Below are 20,651 nucleotides of genomic sequence, written 5' to 3' on the forward strand. Positions count from 1 at the left end.
CGTTCCGCGCCGCGTCGTTCCGCGCCGCGCCGCGCCGCGTCGTTCCGCGCCGCGCCGCGCCGTTCCGCGCCGCGCCGTTCCGCGCCGCGCCGCGCCGTTCCGCGCCGCGCCGTTCCGCGCCGCGCCGCGCCGCGCCCTGCCGCGCCGCGCCGTGCCGCGCCCCGCCCGCCGCCGTTGGGCCGGCCCGGCGCTCTCCCCGCCCCGCCGGCGCTCCCCGTCCCTGCGGCCGCGCTCAGCCCCGGCCCGCGGCGGCGGCGGCAGCGCGGGCGGCCCCCGGCGGCCCCGCCCCCGGCCCCTTTCCGCCGGGCTCGGCTCCCGGCGCCTTCCGCCGCCCGCGGGCCAGCGGCGGCAGCAGCAGCAGCAGCAGCAGGAGGAGGAGGAGGAGGAGGAGGAGGAGAAGGCGGCGGCGGGCGGCTCGGCGGGCCCGGGAGCGGCTCCATGGCGACCGCGGCGGCGGAACCGGTGTACGGACTCTCGGAGGACGAGGTGGGTCGGCGCGGACGGGCTGGGTTCGGGTTGTGCCGGGGCCCCGCCGGCGGGAGCCGCGGCTGAGGTTCGGGAGCTGGGCGAAGGTCGACGGTCGGTCCGGGAGGGCAAGTGTTGCCCGCTCCGCAGGGCTCCGCGCCCCTCCCGCAGCGGCCACTTGCCCGGGAGTGGCCCGGCCCGGGGAGCGCTGCCCGCACCCAAGGCAGGTGCGGCCGCCCGGAGCCCGCGGGTGCCTCGGCCGGGACGGCGGCGAACAAAGAGCCGCGGCCGGCGGTGCTGCGGGCGGGGGCGGCCGCCCCTCTCCGCCTCCTCCCCGCAGCGCTGCCGGTGTCCCCAGGGAGCGGCCGCGGGGCCGGAGCGGAGCAGCTGCCGGGCCGGTGCGCCGGGTACCGTGTCGTACACAGCCTGGCCCCAATGCAGATGGAACTGATAAGCGGGGTAGGACCCGCGATAACTAATCACCGCGTGCTGCCTTTATCAGCCGATGTCTTCTGCAGAATCAAACAAATCATACAAGCATTAGGAGAACAGTCCAGTTTACTTCAGGTGAATGTTAAAAATCTTACTTGATGCCCTTTTTGTTTCATTGCCTTGGTCAGGTGTTCCTTTTCTTAGGAGCCAGTGTCATAGAGCATCAGCAATGGGCAAGGCTGCATTACTGGGCTGTGGTTTCAGGGTATCGGCTGTTAGGAGCGCACGTATATCTTTTATTTTTACAGGACTGATTAGTAATTACAATAGCATTGCTTCCAGTTTTGTGGGGTTGAGCACAACGGGTGATGTGTCAGTCTGCGGTGTAGAAGAAACATTAACAACATCTGCCTTGTGAAACTGACAGACAGTGTTTCTTACCTGGTGTAATTCAGCGGCACCGAGTCTGGATGACTGTAATGTTTAATTCTCATTGGGAAGGAGGTTCCTGTGCAGGAGTGGGTGTTTTGGTGTGGGGGGGGGTGTCATTCTGTTGTTGTTAAATTATAAAGCTGAGAGCAGAGTGATTGCAAATGCTCTGTATGTGTGTGAAGGTAGGGGAGAGGAGAGGAGAGGGCGCTGCAGGAGCATTGGGTGATGTAGATAGCGAGCACAACAGCAGAGGAGAACCTTCTCCTCCCTGGGCTGTTTCCATAAGCGTTCGTGTGAGCACAGCGGTGGCTGGCACCAGTCCCCAAGCAGCTTTGGGCCAACTCCGGTGCATTGCCTCACCCTGCAGGTAGCTGGGCCCACTGCTGGGCCATCTGCAGAGCCCTTACTTGCTCCAGGGCTGCCCGAGGGCCTGCGGTAATCCTGCCCGGTCCTGGGCTCCAGAGGGCCTGTGGTCATCTTGCCTGCTCCTGGCCTGCTGGGGGGTTTGCACAGGCTTAGGGAGCAGCTAAAGGCTGTCCCAACATGGGCATTCCAAGACATTTCACTGGAGGTGCTTTTGTGCTTATATTAGCAAGTGTGATCTGTGAGGAAAAGGGAAACCTGGAGCCACCCTGCCAGGTCCCAGGGAGGTGGCTGAGAACATCACGCCAGAGCTTGGCTGCTGCCTTTTCTGTTGTGCGTGTGCTTGGCTGTGTCTTTTGTCCCTGCCTCCTGCCTCGACATATGCTGGTACTTGCACAGAATGCTAAAGAGAAATGGATACAGGGAGAAATCTGCTGCTGTTTTCACCTTGGCTTGGAGGTGGAGGGATCTCGGGACAGCAGGGGCTATTCCTGCCCTGATGGTCAGCCCCTGCAGGTGCTGGGGACTTGGCCTGTGGAGCAGTGGGCAAGGAGATATGTTTGTCAGTCATTTCCTGAGGTAAAACCAAGCTGTTAGAAAAGGAGCTGCTGTGAGGGGAAAGGCTCTGGTCTCTCAGCAGTGCCCGATGTCACAGCTGCAGTGATGACCACAGCCACACTGCCTGAGGGACAGCAGACTGTGCTTTGTTTCCTGCTTTGCTGTGCATCTGCTGGTGCTGGACACTTCTCAGGAAGAGCAGTGACCATTTAAAACTACACAAATGGAAAGAGGATGGAAGAAAGAGGGAAAAGGGACTGAGGGAGGGGTGGCATGGAGAAGGGTGCAGGTGATACTTACAGCCTGTTGGGCTGTAGTTTCATGACCCTGAGTACCTGACCCGCTGTTGAGTCTCTAGTAATGGAGGAGGGGAGGATGGTCTCTCTCAGAAGGGTGGCTGCAAGAAAGCTCTGGTAAAGGTAAAGCTCAAGCAGGCTGAGGAAGGTGTGCTGACAGTTCTCTGCATGCTCGCCTGTGTGGGTAATGACTTCCCTCTAGCATTGGCCTGGACTTGGCTCATCATTTTTTGGAAAGCAGAGCTCTATTAGCTGTGAGAGAGCTGTGAGAGGCTGAGTTACTTATGTGGACATATTCAGCCTATTCATTTCCTTTGTTCCTGCCTAGGTTTGAAATGCAGTTTGCAGATCTGCTGTAAATGGGTTTTGGAGGGCTTTGAGTTGGCCTTGTGCAGTGCTTCCACTCCTGGCACATTTGCTGATTGGAAAAGGCAGTGATTTACATGCAAGCTGGACTTGCCGAGTGGCTCTCCAGAGAGAGAGAACCAGCAATCTCTCCTAGAGACCAGAGGCACAGGCTTCCCTCCTGCTTGCACAGCTGATGCGTGTGGTGGGCGTGGAGCAGGCCCGGGCTGCGCGCCTGCCGGCGTGTCTGCGGACTGTGGGCCCGCACTCGTATCCCTGTGGGTAGCTGTGGTTCACGGGGCTGCCCTCCATGTGGGTATTGTTCCGGTTTGCCCAAGGACTCATAGGTGTCGGAACACTAGGCCATTTGGGGACCACTGAGTCACAGGGCATGAGCCAACCATTGCCGTTTTTCATGGCAGATGTTGTGTTCGTAGATCAGCCTCCTTGTAAACCTGAACTGCAAAGTGTTTTATATTAATTAGTTAAAATGAGTTGTAAATCAGATTCATACCCTGCCAGTTTTTCACTGTCAGGATGACCTCAGCACTGGGCCAGGCTGCCCAGAGGGTGTTGGAGCTCCTGGAAGCTTAGGGGCTTACATGCAATCTCTAAATATCAGTGTTTATAAAAACTTACAGCCCTTTGTAGTGGAAAATATTTGTGAATGAAGTGCACCTCTTGTTTGTTTCAGTTTGGGTTTCTTGAGAGTCAGATGTTGCCCACACAAATCCACAAATATTTTGCTTTCTTAGTGTCCTTGGATGGAAGCAAAACTTGCAGCTCCTCAGAACTTGTTTGCTTTAATAAAAAATGGAACTTTAGAAAAAAGATCCTCGAGGAGTATCTTTTTATACTTTAAAATGTTAGGAGAAAAAGAGGTTCATATGTGAAACTGCTCTCTGCAGTTCCAGTATTCTTCTCTTTTCATGTTCTATTCGACTTCTGTGACTTGTGATTGAGTCAATTGGAATTAGAAGCTTCCTACTGAGATGACATTTTGTCATGCCTTAGAAATTGTCAAAAGGATCTTATGTTCCTGAAAATATCTCGATGTGTGAGATACAATCCCATATGCCTCAAGATAAATAATTCTGTGTGTAGTCACTGTAGCCTAACCTTTCATCTTAGTTCTGGTGTGCTGTGCTGGGCAAAGCCTTGTGCCTGAAGAGTGAATCCTGAAGGATTTTTCAGGACCTCAGGAGCCTGTGTGGTGCTTCGCTTTACTGAGACACACTTAGGGGAAAGGGAAACAAACCCAGCTCTGAGTATGATGGAAATGGTTCCTATGGACAGGATGGATTCCTGTAAAGCACAGGCTCACCTGTACTGGATCTGACATCAGGGTAAGGAATAAGCCAAGATTTGCCGCGGTGGTGCTGTGGTGAAATGCAGCTTGTGCTGTGATGGATAAACTGTCTGTGCAAACTGTTTCAGACTGAGGCATATGGGAGGTTGGCTTTTGTGCCTCGTGTTTACATGTTCCTGATGGGTTTGTTGCTCTGGAATGATCTCCCTTGAGGGTGTCTCCTTCCGGGTACTCGAGTGTCATGTTAACAGATCCATGAGATGGGGCTGCAAAGGCCTCAAGAAGATGTTATTGCTCATAATCAGCAGGATTTACTGGGGAGGAAAAGGGCTGCGATTTTCCCTCCCTCCCTGGACTTGCCCAGCAAGTGACATGTGGGAGTTCAGGGCCAGATTTCTCTACTTTGCATTTGAAGCAAACCATAAACTTTGGAAGTAATGGCAATGCTGAGTTGTAGGGGCAGTGTCAGTGTTGTAGATGGTTGCAGCTAGATTTCAGGTGGCGTTTCCTGTAGTGCGGTCTCAGTGGTGAGGCTGTACCTTGCAGCTCACCTGGCTTCTGCACTGTGCTGGCACGGCCAGAGATGTTTCCTTGTCCCCACGGAGCCCCTGCCGGGACTGGTGCTGGGGAGGGGTTCCAGAGCCGTGTCCCTTCGTTGCGCTGGTTCCCAGCTCAGCTCCCGGAGCAGCACTGGAGCACCGGGCACTGTGGCACTGGAAGAGTGCTGGATGAAGGACCAGGGCCCTCATGTGCTGGAGAAGCAGCTTGTGGGCTGCTGTGGCTCCTCAGCTGCGAGGTGGAAAGGGGCAGTGTGGGGGGTCAGCCTGCCTGGGGATGCACCCCTGGCCCCATGAGCTCCAGCCCAACCCACTGCGTTCTTGAAACCTGGAGGCTTTATGTGAAAAAAACCTTGAGTTCCTTGAGAAGATGCACCCTTTGTCACTGCCACTGAACACAGACCCTTTAAATGAGAGCTCTGTTTCTGCTCTGAATATTCCAGTTACATAAAAGCCTCACTCTGCCTTCTGAGTGTGAGAGGGGCCTCCCTTGGTCACAGCACTGACAGTGTCTTAGCAATAAGCAATTCAGAATAGTGACTTTTTTATTGACCCTGAATTGTTTTTATAGACTCTAAGTGCACTGGCTTCAGGGATAGCATGTAAACCTTAAATGATGATTAAAAAGTCCAGGTAAGGAAGCATTTTATAAATGACAGGGCTTGCATATCTACTTGTGTGGCAGAATATCAAAATAGGCTGTGGTTCTCAGGAGGTCAATAGATTTTTATAAGAGCCTGCATTTTAAACCAGCTTTTGATGAGTTATCGGCATGTTTTGGTCACTAGTGCTGACACTAAGTAAGTTCTAGTTGTATTATAAAATGAATATAAAGACATTGAAGGAGGCTTGTATTAACATGAGGGTCTGAGGTAGACAAGGAGTGTTAGTTTTAGCCATAACCCCACTGAGAGATGGCTCTGTCTCTCCTGGCTGCTGTCCTGTCCTCCGAGGGTGGTGCGCAGGTGGTGCCGCCCATGGTTGCGCTGCTGCCTTAGGGAAGGGGATAAGCGTTCCTTGGGTGTCATGTGAAGGGCTGGCCGTTGGAGGGCACCGTGTAATGGGAAATGGGAACGCGAGGTTTTCCTCTGCTCCCGCACCGAGGCCATTTTCCTGGGAAACAACCAGACTGTGAGCCCCACACCTGTTGATGAGCAGGCACCTCACCCCCGGGGCACAGCTGGCACTGGGAGTTACGGTTACCAGATCTCCGACGGGATTTTTTGTGTTTTGTTTTGAAAATATCACCAGGCATGGTTTGAGTGCCGAATGAGCTTATCTGTCAGAAGGGAATCGGTGTTGCACCTTAGAATGTTGTGGGAAGAATTCACCCCTGCAGCTTCTAGGCTGGAGTTGTGTCTCCAGCCGGTGGAAGGTTCTGTGTTATATAATACTTATCCTTTCTGAACCAAACACAGCTCCTGGTGCGAGGTGGGCTGCCTGCACAGGTGCTTTAGGATCCAGAGGCTGCACTGGAGCTGGTGCTATGGGTGCAGCCTGTTGGCAGCTCGCTGATTTCTGCTGGATTGGGCCGAATTGACAACCTCTCAGTCCCAGAACATTGGATGGGGCCAAGACTTTTGCTTAATTAAACTTTGCAATATAAACTGGGACTTTCTGACCAAGCTGGAAACTTCCAGGCCCTGTAATAGCAGTGAGGGCTGGATTATCCAACAGCTTCAGTCACCAGAAAGTTGTAGATGGAATAGCAATGTGCAGAAGTAGCTTGATTTAATTACCATTAAATTTTGGTGTTGGTGAACAGAAAAATCTCATTCACTTCCATAAATTGCTCCATCTTTTGCTTACACTGCTACATCCTCTTAAATGTTTCATTGTGTTGAATAGGAGGGTTTCACTGTAGCAGCAGAAGTGCTGCTGGGCAGCTCTGTCCCTTGCGGAAAGAAGCGCCGTGTAATCTTGTGTACACTGTTATTTTGGGGAAGCTGAGTAGGAATGTGGCGCGGGTTGGGTGACTCCTAGCTCGAGCACTGGGAGGAAGGAATGTGGTTTTACTGCTGGCGTGTTCAGCTCAGGGCTGGAGCTGCTGCCAGGTCAGTACTAACACCTGACAGGGTTTACCTGGGACTGGAACTGTGCCTCTCAGAAGTATCCAACACACTGGCATGCCAACTTTTTCTAGCACGGGGTTCTTAAGCTGCCCAGTTTCTAGTGCTGGAGTGTTCCCTTCCCCTGCTCCCACTGTCTTTTCCTCTCTCCTGCCAGAAAGAAGAAAATCAAATCCTTAGGAAAGGGATTGTTTTCTGTAGAGAACTAGTAATTAATTTTAAAATAAGAGGTATGGCTAAATTGCACAGGCCTGGAAGCTAATTGCAGTTAAAATCATTAAAAATAGACCAACCTACAAAAAACAGCTCAAAGCCCCAACAAAACAAATCCTGAAACTTGATTTCTGAGATGGATTATGGAATGTATTGAGATGTATTATGTCTGCTGGGTGATGTCTTGACTGGGCACCAGACTTGGAGTGTGTATTTGTAATTGTTCATTTTTTTCCTCCATCCATTTGACCATAATTCCTGCATGCTGACAGGCTATAGGTGTTTGTCAGAATCCTGATTTCTAGGATTTAGGAACCTTGTCTGTAATCAAAATAAACATCTCCAGTTGTGAGAACACTGGCTATTCTGAGGAATCACTTCATGAATGAGTTGGGCTTTGCCATTAAGCCATAGCACCTTATTTTTGTGCCTCACTGCATGGATCAGTGTGGCTGTATTGGTGTCTTGCCAGCTCAAGTCAGGTTTTCCTGTTTCCATGTAGTTTATCTGCTGGACAGAAGCAGAACAGTTTGGAACAGGGAGCACAACAGTGCTGTCCCCTCTCCTTTGGCAGATCCTAGTGTTGAATTATCCTGGCTTGAGGGTGGAAGTATATTCCTGTAATCTGTGTTGGTTTTAATTGAAAGCAGTTCAAAGTCTGACTCTCCCTAAGCATATTTTTGTTATGTAGATGACAACACCAAATTCATGTTGGGATTTTGTAGAGATGAGGGTGATGAGCAGTGTGCAGGAGAAGGTGTCCTGAGATGTCTCCCTCATGGATGGTCTGTTTGGAAATTGCTGTGGTGGGGAACATCTGCTTTTGGCCTCTTCCTGGTGGCACTGGATGTAAGGTTTGGAGCGTGCTGCTCTGGAAGCTGTGTGGACAAAAATGAAGTCCCCACACAAGGGTTGGGTTTTGGAGTGGGAAAGAGAAGGCCAAGCTGGGACCATGGGCGATGGAGAAAGCCCAGGTGCCTGGAAGTGAGGCTGTACTGGTTGCTCCCATCAGAGGTACTTTAGCCTGATTCATTGAAATGAACCAAATGTGGATTTATGGTTTGGGTGTAGTACAGGGCTGCCTGTTGTGACTGCCTCCTTAGTACTGGGCCCTTGTGGCACAGTTGGGTGTTTGTGGTATGCTGAGGACCTTCAGCTGGTGCTGGTATTTGATATGTGCTAAGGACCCTCAGCTGGTGCTGGTCTCAGTGGTTGACCCCAGGACAGTTCAATTGCACCTCCACACTCTACTTGAGCAGAGGGAGTCAAAGCTGTGGGGTGCTTCTGGAGCACCCCACACAAATCCAGTGGATTTGCACTGCTGAAAGAGAGATGCTGCTTTCTGTCTTGCACTGTGGGACTACCTGTGGACGTGGACAGCATCCCATGTCTTTGCAGGGCTGTTGAATTTCAGTAACTTCTGGAACTGCAGTAACTTCTGGAAAGGTGATGGGAGTCAGAGGTATGTGGCACGAGCTGCTGGGGTGGTGGTGGAGGGTGTGTGTGAAGGGAGGGTAGGGCACCTGCTCTTTGGTGGCTGTGAGCTGTGACACTGGCTGTGTGGGTCTCATGAATCCAGAGCTTTGGCTAGAATCCTGACCCTGATGAAGTCTGGCAAGTTTGTCGAAAAGCAGTGTTACATGGATGAATTCCCTAACAAACAAGTGGAGTTTTTAACCTTTCTTTAAAGATTTCTTAAGTTGACCGTTCCTGTTGTTTGTGGTGAAGGGAGTGGTAGGAGGGAGAAGTGGTGAGTGGACAAAACTGTGAGTTTGGGCTTTGTGCTTGTGCTGATTCAGCCTCATTAACAAAGCAACAGCTTTGCTGTGCAGCGATGAGCAATGGATGTGCTTCTTTAACCACTGATCTTGGTACAATGATGTTCGAGGTATTATAAAATATTGGCTTGGCTATTGTTTGTAACAGTTGAGCTGAAAGAACTTGAAAATGCTCTGTCTTGGATGGGTCTTGCTTTAGTGACCTGAGAGCATACAGTAGTGGTGTAGATGCAGCTCCGTTTTATAGCTGAGGGAATGGTGTCACTGTTTAGAGTTCAGGGTTGCAGGATCACCTCCCTGCCTCACTTCATCTCTTCATATGTGGCTTCCCCCCACAGCCCTTTGTTAAAATGCAGTCTTAGTACTAAAGTTAACACCCGTCCCACTGGGTGGACACTTGAGGTGGAGAGCTGTCGGATCCAAGGAGTGGTGAGTTGGGCACCTTAGGTGCTGTGTGCCCCAGGAGGGGCATGTTCATTGCACAGCCTGCGCTTGTTTCATTAGCATAAGTGGTGGAGGCACATGTTTGGGTGGGTGCCAGAAAGACCTCTGCATTTATCCTTGCTGGCTGTTTGCTTTGTTTCAGTCCTATTTGGTCAAGTTTGGTCGTTTACTATTTTATTCCTTATTTCCAGTGTCCATAGAAAAACATTCAGTCCTCAGGGTCAGGTAAATTCCTGTGCATGCCTGGCCTGGACTATGTGTCAGTAACACCACTCCTGCGACTGTGGCCCGAGGACGCACTTCTCCTTCCTGTTCCCTGTGGGAGAGAGCCTTGCAGTGCGGTTTTTCCTGGCAGGGTAGGCTGGTCCCAGCAATGCGGTGGCACACCTGGATCCCGACAGTGTCGGTGCTGATGACTCGCCGGTTGGGAGCGCAGTGAGTGGGATGAAACTTACTTCCTGCCTTCTCTGTCGGCAGTGCCTCCTGGCATCTACAGCCCAGCGGGAGGGCCAGCTTCTCCTGTGCCATCCTCGCCTCGGCTGGCTCCAGGGATGGTTCTCACCCACAGTTCTGGGGCTGATCCTCTCCTACCAGTCATGCTTGCTAGGAGGCTTGTGGGAGATGAGATCATTCTCGTTAAAAACTAGCTATTCCCAGGGCACTGGTAGCCTAAGAGTGCCAGAGGTGTGTTTTCCTTCCTCAGAAGCCGCTCTCTGCTTGTGGGCATGACATCAGGACTCCAGCAATGCTGCTGGGTGCTCACTGGAAGTGCAGCGACCTGAGAGCTGGGCAGCAACAGGGACAGGCTTCCCCTGGCCACCAGGGAGGCTGGCTGAAGGTCTGGAAACCAGAGCTGGATGTGGGCCTTTAGGAGAGATAACGGACAGTGAACCTGAATGGATTGTTCTCTTTTTAAGGTAGCACTATAGATACTTTTTCCAAATTTTATTTTTGTACAGTGTGGATTATCCTGATGCTTCTGTTACCTCTCTTATCCAGAAGCTGCCTTCTCACTCTGTGTTCTTATTAGCATGGTAAAAAACATGTTGCATTTTTCTCCCCGGTGTTGAGGTTGAGATTTTATGTATCCCTGTTTTAGGGCCAGCTGCATCCCAAGGGTGGTGGCTGTGCCACTCTGGAACCCCAGAATGGGACAGGTGGTTGCAGACCCCCTTGTCCTGCAGGTGCTGTGCTGGGCATGTCTGACCAGGCTGGGAGCAAGGTCAGAGTTGTTTTTTCCAGGGATATCCTGCAGCTGTACTAGAGGTTGTGCCAAATCAAGTTGCAGTCAGGTTTTGGTTTTGTCTTAACTAGTTTCTGTTGTAGTTTGAAAGTCAAACATTGTAAAGCAGACTGTGTTAAATGGTTACGGGCTGGGTGTGGATTACCTGCCAGGTCATTTGTCACCGTCTTCCTGCATGCTCCTAATGCAAGATGCTGACAGAGCCCTTTGGAAGCTGTTGAAACCGTGGGCCCTTCACAACTGTTAGTGACAGGCCTCAAAGTCTGCAGAGTTAAGATGCTGGAGTTTGTAGCTAATGTGTTTTCAAGTCCTATGGTGACCTTCTCATATCATGTTCCTACCTGTGTCACTGTTTTTCCTTAGAATGTTGTCCAAAATTTGGCTTGGAACGAGTGCATATTTTAGAACATTTCAGTCACAGCTTTAGTCACTGTTTGATTGACATTGTTATTAAAGAAATGCCTCTTAATGCTGCTTGAATTGATTTAGCAAAACCCTGAGCGGTTTCTTCAGGCTGCTGACATAATGAGAATTTACCTTTAATCCCTTGTGCTGCTGTCATTTTATTTTGGGTCTGGTCAGTTCAGTTTTGAGCTACTTGTACCTGCATTTGTGTTTCTTCATTTCACTCCAGTGAGAGATGATCATCTGTAATTTGGTGCAGGCATCCATACCCTGGGCCAGTGCATGCTGCAGGCTCCCAGCAGCTCTCAAGTGTCTGTGCCCTACAGGGGGTGAAGTTGTTGTTTCGAATTCCCAAAACTTGGACCAGAAGTAGATGCTGTGGGAGAGGGAGGTCAGAGGTGAGTGCCGAAATGGCTGCTGCAGCCAGTACCTGGTGAGGGACATCACTTATTACTTGCCCCTTCTGGTCACCTCTGTGTGTTGGTCACCAGAACTACAGCATTTGGGAAGTGAAGTTGGGGTCCCCAGCCCGGTGTCACTGCAGGCTGGAGCACACGTATAGATAGCCTTTGATAAGGCTGGAATGTGCTACAGGAGCTCTGTGTGTCAGTGCTAACTGTTGCTGTGGAAACTGGCTGGTTTTGCTGGTTTAGCATCTCCTGATGTTCATTGGGAAGGTGAGGCAGTGCTGTAGCTGATCCCCCAGCCTGGAATCGCACACTGGCGCTGGTGGACACCAGGGTTGTCACGCAGGTGTTGCTGGATGTGTGACCTGGGGTAGCTGCCATCCGGAAGTCGAACAGGCTCTACTTGTGTCCTGGGGCTGGCGTGGCTCTCCAAGGCATGTCCTGCTGGCTTGTTTCTCGGGTGTTGGGCACTGGGGCTGCCATGGGGATAGGCTGACCCGAAGGGCTGGGGCACTGTCCCTGTCCTGGAGGCCAGAGCTGGCAGTACTCTGCCTCCCATAGCTGGCCTTTAGTCCAGACAGGTTGTATGGGGAAGACAGCTGGTCAGGAGGAGCGCATGTTGTGTGTGTTTGTGCTCCCTGTGAGTGTGCTATGTTTGAAAATCCAGGACCTCTGTGTGATAAAAGCTGTTTACAGCTCTTATTGGGGCTTCCTGAATTCCTCTTGCTCTGGCATTCACCTGCATCTTGTGTTTTCTGTGGGTATGGTTGGTGGTCTCGGTTCTGCTGCCCGTTGTCCTCTCACTTGTGTCCTGGGGGCTCAGTGCTAAACTCAAGAGTGAGCAGAGGCTGAAGGGCCAGCGTGGAGGTCTTTGCTGTGAGTGGCTCGAGCCCAGCAATGGGGGCAGTTCTTGACCTTTGGATTTCATCTCTGATCTCTAGTTGCAGTCTGTGCTCTCAGATAGAGATGGTACTCTCTGCAGTTTTCAGGGGACTTTTTAATGTTGTGTCAGTCCTTGGAGTGATGCCACTCAGACTGGAACATCCTTGCTGTTTCAATGACACTAAGGAGATTTTTCTTTCTGAGAAATCTCGAGTCTTGCAGACAGATGGAAAGACAGGATTGTGGGTAATTGAGACGGAGGACAACCTGCACTGTATGATCACCTCTGAAAACTTTTTCATGGAGAAACTCCCCTTCCCCCTCTCCTTCCTAATACTCCATAAATGCTTTCATTTCAGGAGTTACATGACAGCATAGGACATAGTGCGTTGATTTACTGTTTTTTACAGTTTTCTGGCCTCACTTGTAGTTTTTAGGGAAGGCTGAATGAGGAAAGAAGATGTCCAGATCACTGTTTGAGAGTTGGGAGTGTTGGAAGAGAGAGCACTTTGCTACTCTGGATACAGAAGTATTGGATATTCCTATCAGAAGATAGTACCAAATTACATAGTAGGCGTTGTGTGCCAGTGAAGGTGTATGCTGGGCTGGCCAGCACTCTCATTATTGAATAAAAATTACCCTTTTGCATTCAAGCACTGACTTGGTGAAGACTAGTTGTGAGAATCTTTCATTATTCCAGTTTACTCCACTTTAGTGGTAGTTCTGGCCTGGCTGCTGTGGGGATGGACTGTGGGCAAGTTGGGAAGTGACTGAGCTGAAATGCTGCCTCTGAGACTGTCAAAACAAAACAGGATAAAGCTGTTGCAAAGAGTTGAAGGGACAGTAAATAATATTAATTTATTTCTCATTGCTGCCCTGCATCTTTGGCAGGTTACATGTTGTGTTGGGACCTCTTTCTGGTTTAGACGTGTTCCCATCTCTTGGTGGTTATTGGTTACATGGAGGAACTGGTACTTTTCCTCTAGTATCCCTCTGAGTTCCTTTGTTTGTCTGGGTATTGGAGTTTTGTGCTGGCTTTTTTTCCCCTCGTTATAAAACTGCTTGGGAAGAGAGAGTATATCCCTCAGCGGGACACCTGTTCCCTAGTGTTGTTCCTTGGCAGGCTGTTTCTCAAGGCCAGTGACTTTCAGGCTGCTTCTTTCAAAGCAGGCTGTGATTTGTGCCACGCAAGTTGCTGCCTTTTCCTTGCCCAGGGCTGGAGCTGCTCCTGCTGTCTCTGTGGCCTGTGTTGGAAAGCAAGCTGGGATTCAGCAGGTATTAGCTAGTTCTGCGTGCCAGGCTGATTCCTTGGGTTAGGAGGCACTGCCAAGGCCCTGCAAGAGCATGCTCCGTGCTCGCTCATGTTCCTTGCAGAGCCTGGGATGAGGGGGGAGCTTAGCACACTTGGCAAACAGACTTTGCCTCAGTGGTGCCGTCTGTGTGTGCAGGGCTGGTTCTCTCTCTCGACACACTCTCCGAGCTGGGCGAATGCTGCTCTTTGTTGTCTGGGTGGCATTCAGCAGGGAATGGGAAGTTACCTGTATGCTATAGCAATTGTGTGAAGTTACCCAGATGCCACAGCATTTCCAGGAGGTTTGGGTTTTTTCCTTTTTTGCACCAAACTTTCTGCTTGCTGAATAAATCTCAACATAGCCTCCCTGATTCATATTCTGGGTCTTGTGCTTTTACACAGACTAAGTCTTCACAAACCAAACTGCTGACCCCTGTGTGGTGGTTTGGTTTGATTTAGTTGCCCTCAGGGCATTGCTCTGCCTGGCAACTTCAGTTTTTTTGCTGGCCGCTTTAGCACTTTTCTTAGTGTCACAAGTTCCTTACCAGCATTTGTGTTTTCTGATCTTTGGAGCAGATTTTGCTGTGTTCAGTATAAGCAGCTGCAGTATGGGCTTGCATGCAGGACAAATACCATCACATGGAATGTGTTAGGTTGTATGTTGTTGTGGAGCCCCAGCCTATCTCCAGTGGTAGCCTGTTGAAGGAAGCAGTTGTGTGCCATTGCAGTTTGGGCTCTGCAGCTCCAAGCTGGTTTTCTCCCTTTGCTTTGTACAGCATGGTCGCCACTTAGCAGCAGATTTGGACTTTGTGTAGGTCATCTTGTTATTTCTGGAAGGGGATGTTTAAACCTGCCTGGAGGAAACTCAGTTTGTTCTTCAGACGTGTGTTAATTTGTGTGATCCCAAGAGCTTTTCACTGCTGTACTTCAGTCACTGTAATATGCGTTTGTGTTCCTGGAAGAAAAATCCTGTTCTTTATTCCCAAGGTTGTTGACTGAGCTCTCTTAAAATCCTTGTGGTGTCAGGAGCAACCAGCCCTGTGTGTACCTCATCATCTCTGCAGGTAGCAATGTGATCAGGGTCAGGAATAAGCAGGTAGAAGCAATAGTTTCTTTACACAGCCGGTTGCTGTGGAAGCCGATCCACTGCCTGTAACGTGCCTGAGGAATTCAGCATTTCTGTGCCCTCTGCTCCCTTCCTGTTCTGCCTCTTTGAGGAACGTGTATCTGTGCTTCCCCGGGACAAGGTCCTGCTCGGGGATGCTAATGACTGACCCTATTGCAGCGTTTCTGCAAAACATGGATTCTGAATGTGCCTTTTGTTTGGGGCATCGAGCCCCAGTTTGCATCCAGAATGCCTGGCAGGACACAAAGTGCAGCCTTTGTTTTAGATAATGGGTGGTGAATATTTTAATGAGTGTTTCTTAGTCTAGTCAGTGTCAAGGACCATTTTGGGAACAAGTGACTGAGCTAATCTCTGAGCTTGGTCCAGCAACAATCCATTTATTGATAGAATTTCACAAATTTTGAAGGATTTTCCCATAAACAATTAATACAACCAAAAAACAAAACAAACGGCCACTCCAAATCCAGCAACCAATGCAAGCAACACTCCAACCCTCCCTGAAATCCTTCCAAGCCTTCCACCATCAGTATATATGCAGAAATTACTGATACAAACCAAAAAAGCACCCAGTATCACTATCATTGTATTTGTTTTTCTTTAGTCTGTTCTTTTACAGTGTGTAAAAGACAAGCATATTCCATTAAAAGAAGAAAATGCCTTTAAATTAAGATAGTACCTACTCTTCTTCCTCTTCAAAAGCACCTTCAATGTATGTATGCATCGGAGAGAGCTTCTGCAGCTGAATTACTCAGTCTCCTGCATTGGGCATATTCTTGTTAATATTTTTTTTTTTTTCACTCAAATTATTTTTCACACGACCTTAAATTCTGTTCTCACCTTTGGCTGTTCATAACATATCCCTGTATGTCAGTGGATGCACTGGAGAAGAAGCGAAGAAGACTTCTACAGTGGGATTTGTCTTTCCAGCCAGGAGGGGCTGTGCTTGCCCCTGTTCAATTGCCAAAATCTAGTCAGCCTTAAGCCTGGATTAGTAAATGAAAAGTTTTCTCTGTGAGATACCAGTTCTCAGGTGGAAGAGCCTACTAGCCCTAGGCTATCCATTTATATGACAAATAAATACTCATAATGAGCAAAAAGAGTCAAAGCTTTGTCAAGGGCTGCTGTAAAGTGAGCAGGAAAGGAAGGGGGAGAAGGAGGTAGAACACGGAGTGCAAGTAGGTTGGAAACAGCAGGACTACAAGCAGGATCCAAAAGCCTGACAAAAGATGTTTCTGGTGGGAGCAGATCCCTTCCCCATTGACTTGGCCTTTTCACTGGTTTGAGTGGCTGTTTTCCCCCACCTAATCTGGGCAGAAGCTGTAATGGAGTGATTCTTTCCCCAGATGTGAAATTCCTGGGGAGCAAAGCCTTAGTGGACAAGAGGTGCTGCTAGAGGCTATGACTTGTTATTCCTTTAAAAAAATAAACTTGATCAAGATGAGGAAGAGAAGCCAAAGGAGTGAACTGCTGGAGTGACTGATAACACCACTCGTTGAAATGTTAATGTGCTTGGAAGAATTTTTTCACCAGGGGAGGTTGGAAACTCATACGGTAACATTAATTATTAACTGCAGCCAAGAGCTGGAAGATCTAATTTAATTTCTGGTTGGATAATAGGATGATTCATGCAACAAAACAAACTGTGTCAGAAAATGAAGTGTCTCTGGAAACTGACATTCCCAACTTCTGCTCTGAGCTAAAGCTACTGCAGGTAAGCTATTACAACAGCTAAAAAGTGAAAAGTACAGGCTGAATTCCCTGCAGATGTCAGGCTGTGATCCACAGGAATTAGGAGTTACTGCCTTCTCCAGTCTGAGCAAACCCACCTCCTTCAGCCTCTCTGCTTCTGCCCCCAGCACCCTTTGCCCATTGCGGCACAAGTAAATCCATTTTTCCAGCCTCTGTGGAACAGTAACGAGCACTGCCTCGCATCAGACACTGTTAAGAGAGGTGACTTGTGGGTTCTGGTGTCCCAAAGTAATTGCAATGTAACCAGCTCTTCCCTCTGGCAAACGCTTCTCCCAGCCTGGCGTGTCCCCGCTGGCTGTGTCTGTCTCACGGGATTCCTGAGCCTTGTGTCTTTCTGAGGCTGAAGAAGTTCAGAGGTGTTTCAGGTTTTAAGAGTGACACTGGCGTTTTCTTGTCAGTTGGCATCGTTTTCCTGCTCTCAAGGTTTTCCAGCAAAGCCTGTTTTAGCAGCTCCCTGTCTCATTTTTCTCCAGGTGAAACAGCCAGTGGTGCGGCTCTGGGCTGTGGGTGTGTGCCATGGATTCGATCCTGGAGTTATCTGGGTTAGAAAGGAGCCTCCAATCAGAGTTTATTGTTGGATTACGGTTTTATTGAATGTGTGTTTTGTCATTAAATAGTGCAGCCACTGATGGTTTATGGTCTGGAATCATTAAATATCTAACAAGAATATAGATTGTGGTTACATAAACATGTTGGTGTGATCCGTTGGCAACTGGCTGGGCTACTGGAGTGAATGCAGCTCAACTTCCCCTGTTTGAAACGGGAGCTTTGCGTGCTCTGCCACACCTTCCACTGGATCAGGTTGCTCCGAGCCCCGCCCAGCCTGGCCCCGAGTTGGGAATAGCATCAACCAGAGTAACTTCGCTGCTGAATTCGGGCGGGGAGTGGGTATGTCTGCTGCGCGCCGATGGAGGCTTCTGGATACGTCGGTGGATTTTTGTGGAGACCGATTGTCTAAAATACAGCGTCACACTGGATTTGTGTGCCATTTCACATAGGAAAAATGGAGATCATTGTATGAAGTGTAAGGCATAATTTTTCACTTTTTAAAAGTTTGAATGTTAAGGGCCTAGTGCATCTCATGAGATCAAAAAAACACCAGTTCAAGATTTTTTTTGTGTTTTTTTTGTTTTTTTTTTTTTTTTTTTTTCATAATTAAGATATAAATGTATCAGAAGTTCATTTAGTGAAAGGTAAAAACCTTTGTGTTGTTCTGGAGCAGCTGCTTTGAAAGCAAGTCCTCCTGTCAGGTCCTTCTGTGGTTCCTTGCTGCAGGCTGCTAACTGGGAATTGAGACCCTTTCTTGATACTGGACAAGGTTGTCAGACATCCACTGGGGACATGGCTTTTTAGTGGTTCTCTTTTGCCTAGTAAGTTTTGAAGTGCTGCTGGAAAGTAATGGAACCGTGTGGGCCCTGACCTGAGGATAATGAGGGTTTGAAATGAAACCAACCTGCCTTGTTCTTTTGTCAGTGTCAGGGCCAGTGACCTGACACTGGCAAAATCCTACACAGAGAATCATCATTCCTTTGTTTTATGGTAGTTTGTGCAAATAACTACCATGTAGTTATTTACTTGTACTTGTTTAAATAAAACCTTGATGTTTTAATTGATCAGTTTGGTTTTTGTTTCCCCAGAGGGAAGGAAAAGAAGTTCTGTCAGATTCTAGAGGAATTTTCTGTTGAAATTCACAGTAAATGTTCAGTTTGGATGCAGATGGTCTTGGTGCTGGTCTGTCATGCAATATCAAGATTGGGTGTGGTTTTTGGGGTGTTTTTTTTTTTTTGTTTTGGGTTTTTTTTTTTTAACTTAAGTCCATTTAGGAGAGTCACTGTCAGGTCACAGACTGCTGCAAATGGCACCAGTTACTCCCAGTCAAAGCTTTGTTCAGGTTTTTAATAGCAACACGTACCAAAGGCTTTTCTTTTTCTCTGCTCCCACCAAAGATCAAACACTCTTCTTGTCTACTCCAGAGAAAAGCAGATCAAAGTTTCTTTTGGAAAGAGAATTTCCTAGACTGTAAATGCATGGCATGTAGAGATGATTGAGCAAATATACCCTCGTGCCCTTCGGGTGTTAGTGGGCATTGTGGTATCGGGTTTGGGTTGAAGGTTGGACGTGGTGATCTCGGAGGTCTCACCCAACTGTAATGATTCTGTGGTTGCTGCATGAGACACTGGATGAGTGTCAATGAGGTTGTGCAGAAAACAATGTTTTGCTTACATGAATTCTTTTAATGATATAAACAGGTCCGAAAGGTAAATAAGGATAAATAAGTTTTGTGCAGCAGGTCGATTAAATGGAAATTCTTTTACATCCTCTTCGGTATTTCCAAAGCTCACTGGTGGCCTGGTTCAACATGCTTGCTACAATTGTTTGAGTATACCTAACTGCATGGAGTTCAGTGGGTTTCTATAAAAATAGATCACAATTCACTTGGAACACTTAGTTTTTTAAAACATGTGGTAAAAATACCTTGTAAGCAGATTTTCAGGAGGGCAGAAGTGTGGTTTGAGCCTGTTTGTTAATGGTGTGCTTCCAGCACTGGGCTGGATGTCTGGACTCTTGGTCCTATGCACTGTCAGTGATGTGAGTGTGACTGTCACTGTCGCCTTTGATCCCCACGCACCACTCCTGGTGTCTGTCCTAGCTTGCTCATTCCAGCTTTGTGTGCTCTTCTCTGCTGGTTTGTCCCCATGGAAGAACAGCATTGTTATAATGTCCCTCTAAGACAAACCTGTGCCTTGATTAAAATCTACATGGTGTTTTTTCTGCTGAGTGTGCCATTCCAGCCAAGGAAAACAATAATATAATCCCTTTCTTTAGAGGTCTGAAATAGGACCCAAATCACTATTGTAAAACATTTACTATTTTTCTGTTGTGTGAGCTTATGAATACCATAGTTCTCCAACCTCTGCAGTTCTTTTAATGCTTACTGGTGTTTGCTTCATTTTATGATTCCTTCCACGTGAGAATCCTTGCTTGGCCAGGAGTGCTCTGGAGGACCAGGTATGCTCCATGAACTGACCAGTGCATTTCAGCCGGGAGGGTCTTTATGATCCAAACTGTACTGCCTTCTTTTCTCCAAAAGCTTTTAGGTTTATTGCTCTAATTTTCCGATCTGTGGAGAAAATAATGGGGTTTTTACAAATACATTGCATCCTGCAGCGAGGGTTGAGAACTCTGTGGGTAAGAAAAGGCGCAGTTTGATTTACTCTGGGATTTGGTGAGGAGTGTGATGAACACATGCAAGGACAAAGTTCTGAGCTGGGTTCCTAGGCTGTGTGTGGTGAAGCTGAAAGGAGATTTTAATGTCCCTTCTTGAGCCAGATGAGTTGCAACCAAGTGACCTTTTAAGTTTGTTTTCTGTGCTGAACTTGCGGAGGAGAGTGGAGATTTGGGTCATAGCCCTGGTGCGTGGTTTTGTTTGCATTGCACAACTGAGATTTTATCAAACACTGTTGACAAAATTGCCACTGACAATTTCAAGATTAGTAAGATATTGCAGGAATTATAGGGAGGCTTTCCACATTCTGTTGCTATGGCCTTCAGAAAGTCACTGTGATGTCCTTAGAGATTGAGCTGTTTCCTTGGGGTACTCTCAGCTGCCTTTCCTGAGGGTGATCGTGACAACCTGTCAGACAGGACACCCCACTTGGATTCTCCTTCTTGGGCTGCCCAGCATTGTTTGATGTTAGGGAGGTGCCAGTCAGAACAGGATAAGCCAATTTGGGAATACCCTCTGCAAGAGGGTGATGTGGAATTGCTTCCTAAAGCACTTTTTTTTCCACTCAGCCATATGTGGATTGGTTTAATCCACTAAATCAAGGTAGGAATCAGCTCAACTCTTCTGCCCTTGAACTTGGTTTCAGTTGCTGGGAGATTTAGGAGAAGCCTAACATGGTTACTAGGCTTGCTGTGGCCAACACTGGCCCTTAAGTAGGTGACACATACTTGATTTGGCTTTGGAACTGCAGATCCTAGTTGATTTTCCCCCCACAGATGGGGAGATTTAGCAGCGGTGTGTGTGTAGTTTTCATTCAGGAAGCCAGAAGTGCCACAGTTAAAACACTGAATTAAAGGTTTGTTGTCTTTTCCATTTGGATTTGTTTTGCCATCAAAACACTAACTTAAAGATCTGTTATCTTTTAGTATGTTATGTTTTGCAAACTTTCAGATATAATGAAACTAGAGATGAGGTGCTCAGTGGGTGAAACCAGATTCACAGAGTCTCGACGTGCCGGTAACATTCCAGTGGGATCTGGTTTCTCTCCTCGCAGTTAGTGG

At 48.6% G+C, this 20,651-nt stretch overlaps 1 protein-coding gene across 1 annotated transcript in view; it reads left to right on the plus strand.

Annotated features, from left to right (window-relative positions):
- The first annotated feature begins 355 nt into the window (after window positions 1–355).
- The window catches only part of LOC137467520 (E3 ubiquitin-protein ligase NEDD4-like), an 89,543-nt gene continuing 69,247 nt past the window's right edge, over window positions 356–20,651 (plus strand). Inside the window, exon 1 of the mRNA XM_068179005.1 lies at window positions 356–486. Coding sequence (XP_068035106.1) covers window positions 439–486 — 48 coding nt within the window. The 5' untranslated portion in view covers window positions 356–438. The remainder of the gene's footprint in view (window positions 487–20,651) is intronic.

Source organism: Anomalospiza imberbis, unplaced genomic scaffold, assembly GCF_031753505.1.
Source record: "Anomalospiza imberbis isolate Cuckoo-Finch-1a 21T00152 unplaced genomic scaffold, ASM3175350v1 scaffold_66, whole genome shotgun sequence".
Lineage (NCBI taxonomy): Eukaryota > Metazoa > Chordata > Aves > Passeriformes > Viduidae > Anomalospiza > Anomalospiza imberbis.